The sequence below is a fragment of the Musa acuminata genome, chromosome BXJ3-5 (genome assembly GCF_036884655.1).
Source record: "Musa acuminata AAA Group cultivar baxijiao chromosome BXJ3-5, Cavendish_Baxijiao_AAA, whole genome shotgun sequence".
NCBI classification, from domain to species: Eukaryota; Viridiplantae; Streptophyta; class Magnoliopsida; order Zingiberales; family Musaceae; genus Musa; species Musa acuminata.
Genome location: NC_088353.1, coordinates 33192220 through 33203467, shown reverse-complemented (window position 1 = coordinate 33203467; position 11248 = coordinate 33192220). Strand labels below are relative to the sequence as shown.

Genomic DNA, 11248 nt, shown 5'->3' with positions numbered 1-11248 from the left:
AGTATCCTTAAGAACTTTAGATTTCTTCTTGACATGTGAAGAGAAACTTCATTAGATACTATAACCGAGGACCGTAACCTTATTTATAGCCATAACTGATGAATCTACGATTATGATTATATTCATAATTGATGAATCTGTAATTATGCCTCAAGAGTTTCATATTCCTAACTTATCTCGTCATTAAGTTAGAAATATGACTATGGTATCCACATAATTAATTTTCATAATAATTATGTCCCTTAACCAAATAATTTTATTTTAATTAGATCACTTTAATTTTGACTAATCAAAATAATAATTTAACATATTTAATTATACATATGTGACCCTTAAAATTCTAACAATTGATTTATAGGATTGGAAGAGTTCGTCGCTATTCATCATGTTATAGAAGAAAATGAGGATAGATTTGCATCATCGCTATTTCATACTTGAATTTTCTCGATATGTGATTATTTTCACGTTAAGTTAGTATTTAGTAAATCATGTTATAAAAAAAATCAAATACTTGTGTGTTATTTGTAACGAATACATTGTTAGACATCCTTATGATGATGATACGGTGAATCTTTTCCTTAAGTTCAAAAAAATGAAAAAAAAAGTGTCATTGCATGTTACGGCTACAAATTTAATCTTACATTAGATTAAATTGATTTATAGGATTAGAAGAGTTGGCCACTATTCATGGAACCAGTGAAGTTAAGTTAATAGGCGTCAATCATAATAAGATGCAAACAGGTCTATGTATGAAGAAAAGTGAGAGAGCTAAAAAAAACATGCATTTTTGTAAAGAAAATCAACAATTACAATCACGTTTAAAGTTAATTGCAGGTGCAATTGCTATCCCCGGTTAGGTCTTGGCAACATGAGATGCAACCGGGCTAATTAGGATCTAACCACACATCAAATTCCTCTTAAAATAGTAAAAAATATATCAACTGTTAAACAAAAGGAGCATATAGCATCGAGTACAAAAAGATTGCTATGGCCCATTGTCACGTCAAAAAGAGTTATAATTTGGACCACGTACCGAGGTTGGTTAACCAGTTTTAGCTACCTTTACTGGTTTCCTTGTTGATACGACAAAAATGTACATCTAAAAAAGTTTGCTATTTGCGCTGTAGCTTCACGAGGGAGAGATGGGGTTTGTACTGTAACACCGTACTGACAGACATTAGCTGCACCAGTCTCCGCGATGATCATGTGAACCCCTTCCTCGGCAGCCCCTGTTTTGTTTTAAGTGCAAGAAATTCACAGTATTAGACTATTCCGATTTTGCACATAATTCACATCAACATTTAGCATAAACATTAGGTGGTTTCTTCTTCCATCGAGTTAGCAGTTGAGAAGATCCTATCCTATCCTATCCTATCCCCAGACTTAGGGGCAGGCAGAAGCATGGTTGTGGAAACTGGAACAGTCCCTAGTCCTTCACGTTAGTCAATTAGCTACGAGGGCTCTTGGACTTGTACTTCTTCCTTGATCCAATCCACCCTCATTCCAAGTGTCTCTATCAGCAAAGTTGAGAGCTGCAAATGAAGTTTAGAAAGGAATCCTCCGTCAAATTCTTGAATGAGAAAGGGAACAGTTTAGAAACCACTTATTTTCTTTTCCAGTAACTCTCGTTCGCATTGCAATTCAAGCGCTCGTATTCATATAACACTTTGTTGCACAAAAAGTATCTGAGCTTACAAACAATTAGAACCAACCGGAAGTAACTGCAATTGAGATTCTACAATCTCTAAACATGGAGAGAGCAACGACATACATGCAAATATGAAAGCAAAGAACATATGGTAGGGTAGGTTTGGTCACTTCTACTTCTTTTTGCCAGCTTTTCCGTCCTTCCTCCTCACAATTTCATCAGCATATTTGATACCTTTACCCTTGTATGGTTCCGGAGGCCTCCACTTCCTTACTGCAGCAGCAAACTCACCAATGGCACACTTGTCGTATCCGATGACGGCGATCCTAGTGTTGTCCTCCACCATCACTTGCAAGCCATCAGGGATGGCCATCCTCACTGGATGGGAGAATCCAAGGTTCAGAACAAGATCCCTGCCCTCCAGCGTCGCCCGATATCCAACCCCAACTAATTGAAGTCGCTTTTCAAATCCTTTCGAGACCCCAACAACCATGTTATCTGTGAGAGTTCTGCGTTTCAAGAGGATATATGTGTAAGCCAAATCTAGCAGAGAACTTACCAATAACTACATTACTTCATAGAACAGATAAGCTTCTAGCCACAAGTAAAAGCAAAGCAAATGATGTTATTTTACAATCACCATCCTTAATTATTCAAGGCCAACATTTTAGCATTTCTAAATTTTCTCTTGTTATAAAAGAAAATAGATTTTGAAAAAAAAAAGTTCATTCAATAAAAATAAAATAGCTAGACTTCTCAAAAACAATTTCACAACTTAGTGGTATGTACTGTTGTAACAGGTATGGATTATTGCTAATAAGATTACGATTGGCTATTAGAGATGGCCTGGTTAGAATAATATACATTTTCACTCAAATAACAACCAGGAGTAGCTTCAACGTAGTTAAAATGAAGAAAACTCATTTAAGATGGTATGTACATATTCAAAGAAAAGCTATAAAATTTGTGATCAAATATTGCGACTCAAGAGACCTAAGAATATTTTCTTATAAACTATAAAAAAAAGATATTTCTTTATTCTTGATTCAACTATGTTGCGCTAAATAAAAATCAATGGTGGGAGAAAATCTACATAGTCAACCTTAAATAACTGGGATACCATGGCATGTTATTGTTTGTTTGTATCTCTTGAACAGATAGTTCTGAGATCTCCTATCACTAACTGTTAACGAATTGTCAAGTTAACTACCAATGATTAGGTTTTAAGGGTTTAAATTATTTAGACAAACTTAGATTGTTTACTTTATATGGTAACTTATTAGTACAAAAGAAGGGTTGAAAGGTCGCAAACCAAAAAATTCTTATTTTAAGATGTCATAAAGCACATTTGATGAGATCTTAAGAACTAAAAACATAAAGATTATTCTGCAGATTATATATTTATTTGTGACAAAGGATGAAACAAAAAACATGTATTAGCATATTTATGGATCCAGAAAATTCGTTTTGACCAATAAAAGACTTCAAACAAATCTACACTTCAAGTTTGCACCTAAAATTAAAAGATCAGTAAAGATCTCAAAAACAGATTATATCAAACAGATTTAGATGGTCAGCCAAGGTTGCATAGGTTTGACTGTGAGACTATTTAAAAGCAATTGTTTGAGGCAAAAAAAGAGGAATATCCCATCTCTTAGTTAAGAGACTTAAGCCTTGTCTTACATCCTTCCCTAGTGTGTAGTTACTCTTGCTTTTGCTATATGAAAGCCCTTGCTTTCTTTAGTTTTGAAATAGTAAGGTGTATTGAGGTTTATCTTGAGCCCATAAAAAGATGTCATGTAAAAATTTTCTCCCATGCCCCAAAAAAAAAAGGAAAGATTAGCAGTGTAAAGATGTATTGTTCAACCACAAAGAACAACTGAATGGAAAATTTTTCCTTGGCAGAAGCGAGTGATAAATATATGCCAGATTTAAAAAACCACTCAAAGCTTCATGTTCATTCCCTCTTACCATGTCCCTTAATTCCTATTAAATATGTATTAGCCAAGCAACTTGATTCTTGTATACCAACAATAGTTTAAATTGTTTACATTTCGAGTCTATGAAATCAATGAAGTGTCTAGGTTTTGTTGGTCATTTCTTCAAGCTCCCCTGTTAAGTTGACTAGTATAATGTAATCTTGATATACTCATATTTAATGTGAAGAACATACCAACAATCAATTTTTATGTTGGCCTTCCCAATTATCACAAATTAAATGGGAAGTCATTGACCTCTTAATAGGTTTTAAATTTTTAAAGTTCCAGCTTTGTGTGAGCAAACAACCAAAAGAAACCTCAATAGATAACAAATATGATTTCTCAATAGTTAGTGGGGAGTCTTAGAGCAATGAGCATCTCCCAGCCCCTCTCTATCTCTCCACCTCTGATACTCCACCTAAACCTCCAGAACCTGGAAAGGATTCGGAGAAGAGTACTTAGACGCCCCCTCGTCACCCATCTTGTGCTTCTGTTTTATTGGCTTCTCCTTCATTCTCTTCTGCTAACATTGGATGTCTGTTGCATCGATCCCCAATAGAGCATAATAAAGCCACTTTCACCAACTCGGTCTTCTTTGACGAAGAGAAACTCTAGTTATGGCATCGCCCTTGGTCATCCTATTTAATGGGTAAATTTTTTTCGTCGACCTGTCATGGACAAAATTGTAAATAGGATGTTTGATGTACTGCTTGGTTCTCTCTATATGCATAGCTAAGGTTCTCTCTAATAAGGTATGCAATACCATACCGTACTGGTGTTTCGAGATTGGCTCAGTATAGTACGGTACCATGTACCGAGCGATACGCTAGGGCGTACCGAGCGGTACACCTAATTTAGGTGTAAAACCCTCCGAAAATACCTGAAAATAAAAAAAAGTGAGGATAGGGTTTTTAAGTTAGAAATAAATATAGTATTAGCATAAGTTTAGAAAGTTTACTCTCTAATTAAAGAAAGAGAATTTATACCTCTTGATTAGAAAGTTCTTCCTCTTAATCTTCCCAAATTAGCCTCAATTGAATTCACAAATCGTTGTTTTGTAAAGTTTAGGAAAGCACAAATGTGAGAAAAAAAGAGTTTGAGATAGTTTAAGATAGTATGAGAATGTAATGGAATGAAATAGGGGAGAAGAAGGGTTTAAATACTATGAGAAAGGGCTCCAACGGTCAATTTGACCATTGGAGCACTGTAGCACTATTACAGTGCGGTAACGATCGAAATCAACCATTACCGAGTTGTGCCGGGCGGTAACAATCGAAATTTTGACCGTTACCGCTCGATATTACCCCATATCGTTCGATACGGAGCGCTTTTAAACGTTCCACCCGGTAGCGAGCTGTCCGCGTACTGGTATACCGTCGGACCGGTACGTATCGCCCGATATGGACGATACCATTCGAAATTGCATACCTTGCTCTCTAACCACATGAAACCTTATCTTCAGTGTCTCATCAGCTCTAATCAAATAGACTTTCTTCCTAATCGTAGAATCCATGACAACATCCTTATTACACAAGACGTTGTACATACCATTTACTCCTCAAAGGGTAAAAATCCTTTAGTCATGGTTAAAATTAATTTAGTAAAAGCTATTGATCGTCTCTTATGATCAACTATTTTTCACATTCTCTCTACTATGAATTTCCCTCATGAATTTCAAAACTGGATCCAAGCTTATGTCTCCTCTCCATCTTTTGATTGTCTCATTAATGGCCAAATTTCTTCTCTCTTTACAAGTCGCTGCGAAATTAGAAAAGGAGATCCTCCCTCTCCTTATCTTTATATCCTGGTAGCATAAATTTTAACTCAACTTTTTGCTCAAGCTATTGAGTCAAACCATCTTTCTCCTTTCATGTTTGGTCCCAACTGTAGCACTAACCACGTCGTGTACACTATGATATCCTCTTATGTTTTAGGGCTAACAGGAAGTATTGTTTGGCCGTTCAATCCATTTTCCAAACTCATGAATCGCTCACCAACTATCGTATCAGTTTGTCCATGTCTGAAATTTACTTCCCCAAATCTACTCCTAGACACACTAGACTTGAAATATGCTTTCCTTGGCTTTAAGGAGGGATGTTTCCCCTTTAAGTATCTTGGTGCATCAATTGCACCATATATGATGACATTCTGCACAAAATTAAAGCTAATCTTGCCTCCTAGCAGTGTCATTACTTATCTCGAGCTCGTCATCTTGTTTTAATTAAGTCGATTTTGAATTCCATCCCAGTGCACACACTGAGTGTCAATTGGATGCTTGAGTCTGTGTTTCATAAGTTGGAAACTCCAACTAAAAACTTCCTCTGGCAGAAATGCCCTGATACTAAAGGGTTTCACCTCATTAATTGGTCCACTATCACGAATTCTAAGGATGATGAGGGTCTCACTATTCATGATCTCCCTCTTTTTAAGTACACTTTACAAGCCTCCCAGATTGCTAGATTCCTTCATCATGCCAATAGCCTTTAGTATTTTGTTCTTTCTACCTAATATGGCCCTATAAATCCTTGGTCCCCTCCCACCATTAAAAACTCTACTTGAAGTTGGCGCCTTTTTCTTCAAGATGTGATCAGCCTTAGGGTTGGTTTCCCTAAACAGATTGGAAATGGGTCTCAAACCAGTGATTTCTATGATCCGTGGATTTTTTATTTACCATTGTTTTAAAAATTGACTTTTTTGGATGTTTCGACTTTGACGGAGGATACTACTGTGGAGACTCCCTTAACCAATTTGATAGCTAGGACACCCAATTGCTATCGATGAGGTTTGGCTAAGAGTTGGTTTCTCGTATTAACTCTATTGAAATTGCTCATTCACCCTGTGATGATTTATGGGCTTGGACTACTCATGTGCAAGGTAAGGCTATAGCTAAAGACGCTTATTTTTTACTTAAACAGAAGGACTATGCCCCAGATTCCAGTTGGTACGGCTAGCATACTTTATGGAAGCTTCTTATTCTCCTAAAATCCACTTGTTTTGTTCGAAACTCCTCCACAAGCGACTACCTACTACAAACAGACACCAGTGGCTGCAGATGCAACCCAATCAGCCCTGCCCATTATGCCACAATACTCCTGAAACCAACTCACACTTATCCCACGAATGCCACTACTCTATTCAAGTGTGGGATAGATGGTCTCATGTTTTCCCAACCCAGTTCCTCCTTAAAAATCCTGGAATGTAGATGATTGGCTCTTAGAAGGATCCACCCTTGACATTGGGAAGTTACTTCATGCTATCATTGAAAACCAACTCTGGTTTATCTAGAAGGCACAGAATTCCTCCCTGTTTACAGGATAATTACCCTCAATAACAGGGACTTGGTCCCAAGCAGTCGCCTTTACTAGCCATTATGCTAGATCCACCCTACCTAAGGGCAACAAAATGAATAATTTTACGTGGGTTAAATGAAGTAAACCACCACTTGGTTGCGTTAAATTAAATACTGATAGTTCTTCTTCATTGCAGGAAGGAGGCCTTGGGTTCGTGATTCGTGACCAAGTTGGCATTTGCAAATTTGCGAGAACAACATATTCAAAACAAATCACCTATCCAGTATGAAGCATTGGCACTTAAGCTTGGTCTTCAAGCTACAACGATAGGTGAGCTCATAGCAGTGCAAATTGAATCTAACTCCTCAACTCTTTATGACATATTAACCAAGGACTTGACTCCCCCATAGTGTATTCGGACAACGATCAGCAACATTAAAGCTCTTCTATCTCAACTATCATCATACACAATCTGCACTGTTTCCGTCAGTATAATCAAGCAGCCCATTGGACTGCATACAGTGCCAGTGGAAATAAATCTGCTTTTTGTGGGCAGATACCTTCCGCCCTAAACTATCTTCTATTCTGTACTCTGGCCTCAAAAGGTCCTTTAGCAGATCTTTAAGGATCTAATAGAAGTCTTTTCTTGGAAAAAAATGCTCCAACTTTGCTTCTAAACTACTATAATACCTACATTTTCACACACATAACTTCATGACAAAAATTATTTGAACTGTTTATATATTATGGTGACATGAGTTATTTGCTTAGTGAATTGAACTGTGTAACAATTTTGTTTAAATAACCACCAGCAAACAATCATATCTTATGATTGGTCCTCATGTTCTTATTACATCAGTGCATTGTCAGGGTTATTTCCTGTCTAAACAAGAAAAAAGAAAAGCTGATGACATCTAGTTTCATGCTATCAATTTAATACCATGAAGGATACAGACTAGTTGATACTTGATATATTTGACCATTACAAAACCAGCTAAATCAGACTCTCGGTAAGTGTTTTCTGGGCGAATCAAGTTGAAAGTGGTCAAGACCACCTAATAAGCAAAAGAATTAGAATAAAGACTGACAACGTTTCAAAAAATAGATTTAAACCATGCAAGAGACAATTATCAACAATGATTCTTATCATTCAATTGATAATAGAAGGTTTCAAGTTTTGGACCAAGACATGTATCAGTCCCTGGTTAGACTAGTATTGGTCCAGTATAGTGGCATATGGACACACGGTACACTGACATAGCAATTGACACAGACCAAAGAGAAAGAGGGATAGAAGAGGGAAAGAGGAGGAGGAGGAGAAAGAAAGTAGGAGAAAGAAAGGAGAAGATGGCTATGTGCATCATTGGTGGAGGGTGAGGTGGAGGCAGCTTTGACAATGGGACGAGGTGGACGTGGCAGAGGCAGAATTTACACTGTCCAAGTGAAGGAAAAATAGCAGTTTTGTTTGAAGTAAAAGCTCTTTTTTACCATCTAAAATAGCCAACAGTTTTTGACAGCTGTCAGCAGCTGTTTTTGCCTGTACAACTTCAAAAAGGAAAAAATTAAGAAAACCTGGTTTCAAAACTGGAGCTCACCTGGTCAACGTACCGGAACCACATTAAACCATGACATATCATCAAGAAATGCCAATAATTCATAGTTCCCTATTTCGTTAGCAATTTATAGATTAGTTCAATCAACCTATAACACCATACGAGAAAGAACTCTTTCACAATAAATTCTCAAAAACTGTACTTTCTTGTTTTTATTTTTATGCTAATATGTTTCTGTCAGTCCCCTACAATGTGTATCTTTAATAACAAATTATGACCAGAAAGTGTATTAACATCTGCAACAATTTGCTGAAAAGACAGAACAAAAAGCAATTAGCTTATGATTGCATGTAAATGTCTATGTTAGGAGACATGATAATTTTTCACAAATTTGAACAAAAACTGGAAACAAAATACACCTGACATGCATATTGCCTTCCCCAAAAAAGACATAGACCAGGGAACTTATGCATACTAGCAATGATGCAAGACCATTCAATATTATCATACAGGAGGAATTAGATAACATAAACAGAAGGTATATTATCCTGCCATCCATCTCAAAATGTTACAAAATTCCAATTATATTAAAAAGACAAAGTGATTCACGAAAACAATCTAGTCTAGAATTTTAATGTGATACGCAAGGTCTCATGTGACAATGTTTATGATTAGGATGCATCAAGGGTTGATATCAGCCAAAAAACAGTCAATTGTCACCAGTATAGTAAAAAAACTCACCTGAAAAGCCCATGCATTTGATTGGCTCTTCTAGTTTCTACAGCCTTGGAGACCTTTAAAAATCCAGATTCATCTCTTTGAACTTTTACCTCACGTGGGTAAGTCCTTGAAAGTTCCCCAAGTGGACCTTTAACCTTCAAATCTTGCCCATCCAACGCAATGGTCACATTTGGAGGCACTTCAATTGGTCTCTTTCCAATCCTAGATTCCTTACATTCCACTGGCTTCCGCAGAAAATGAACCCTACTGAATGGAGCATCTGAAATACAAATCCTACTTCTATCACCGAGAAATGCAGAGTTCAAGTTGCTGAAGGATCAGAAGCAGGGACATTTAGTTAGCTTCTGTATTCATCAAATACAAGCAACTAAAATGCTAAACACCTTAATGCACAACAAAAACTAAAAACTTTTTTGTCTTTAACCACAAAAATTAGCCAATGCAACTATGAATTTCAGCAAAATAGTGTATAATCAGAGTCTAAATAACTTGAGATAACCAATTGAACTAGAACTCATAAACTAGTACAATGCTATGGTCGATATAAAATTGTGTGAGCACACTATTATGGTTACTATCATTGTGTATTAAGATTCACTTCACATATAAACCAGACACATCACTGAACTCAGAGCAGGAAACACCAACTGCATAAAGCATTATCATGAAGCATGTTTAGATGACAACTGTTCGTATATAAGATGTTGTAACGTGTTAAGCAGCATTATTTTCTGCACATGCGACTGCACATGGAGTCAAATAAATTGCACTCCACTCTAAGAAGTAAAAGCTGAAAGAACGAACTCATTTACCCCCCAAAAAAATAAATCAAAGAAATAATCTAAAATAGGACAAGCTTGCTTAAGAAAACGGAAGCATGGTAGGCCTGAAGCATAATTTCAAGGATTAAAACATCAACAGATGGAGTACAGATGGATACAGGTATTGTGCCAAATTAGACATGACCATATACTGCTGCAACACATCATTCTCTATCTTTCTTGCCGGATATGTTGTGATTATCCAACCCGTCAATGATCCTGCTTAGTATATGGACCGACTTCGTAAAACACATTCAACATTTGACATGTGCTAGAAAAAGGGTGCATCGCATCCATTTGAAAGCACGCCGTAGAACCCAAAAAAAGATTGGAAGAGCAGAGAAGAGAGAGAAGGATACCAGGAGGAGTGAATCGAAGGAATCACCAACGCCATGGCCTTCTTCCTCGGGCTGTCGCTCTATCCTAGCCTCCCTCGCTGTCTCCCCCCAAGTAAAGAGGCTCCTCTTCATCACCCTGCTCTTTATCTTTCGTCCGTGTGTTATCCAGACCTGTCTGTCGATGGATCGGGTTGAGCTCTGGAATAAAAGCCACTGGGGCCTGACCCGGATCCGACCCAAATTACTTTGTGAAGCACGCGCGGCCACCGATCCACCTGGAACCTCATCGACGGTGATGATGACGGAGGAGGTCGCATTGCCGGCGGTTCAGGCGGTGGTGCTGGAGGAGGCGTGTAAGGCGCAGTTGAGGTGGTAGGGTCAGCCGCTGAGAAAGAAGAGGAAGGGCACATGATGGCTGGGACGCAGGAAACAGAGGGAAGAGGGCAGATGGCGGAGATGTCATGCCATGACCCGCCGGGGCAAAACCCGACCCGAGCGAAACGGGTCGAACCGACTGACGGGTTCGGATCTTGAGGTCAATCTTTATCATCTGTGGCTCCACGCTGATTTGCTTGGTGTACATATAGGAAACGCAGACGATGAAAAGAAGAGGTTGATATACCAGTGATCAATTTGATAGCTTTACGTTATTATCAATTTATGTAATAAAGGATCCATTTCACCAGTAGAAAATATCTTATTATTATTATTATTATTATTATTATTATTATTATTATTATTATTATTATTATTATTATTAAATTGTCCTTGATAATCAGATTTTTATCTCAGCTCCTCCCCTCTGTACAACTTTAATGTGATTGCTAGAGAAATTATGAGCTTTACAATTAGACAATCCAGACATATTTAAAAAAACT

At 37.4% G+C, this 11248-nt stretch overlaps 1 protein-coding gene across 1 annotated transcript; it reads right to left on the bottom strand.

Moving 5' to 3' along the window:
• Positions 1–1632: 1632 nt before the first annotated feature.
• On the bottom strand, positions 1633–10550 carry LOC135637661 (large ribosomal subunit protein uL6c-like). Its single transcript, XM_065150344.1, has 3 exons — positions 10392–10550; positions 9212–9520; positions 1633–2157 (listed from the first exon to the last, which is right to left on the bottom strand). Exons 1-3 carry the CDS (start codon positions 10424–10426, stop codon positions 1821–1823), a joined length of 681 nt encoding a protein of 226 aa, XP_065006416.1. The 5' UTR covers positions 10427–10550; the 3' UTR covers positions 1633–1820.
• Positions 10551–11248: the final 698 nt, after the last annotated feature.

Coding starts and splice junctions, on each gene's coding strand:
- LOC135637661 (XM_065150344.1), bottom strand. CDS start 10,426: ATGGCGTTGGTGATTCCTTCGATTCACTCCTCCTG. Junction 9,521..10,391: donor CCTTCGATTCACTCCTCCTG/GTATCCTTCTCT, acceptor CTGATCCTTCAG/CAACTTGAACTCTGCATTTC. Junction 2,158..9,211: donor CAAATGCATGGGCTTTTCAG/GTGAGTTTTTTT, acceptor CTTGAAACGCAG/AACTCTCACAGATAACATGG.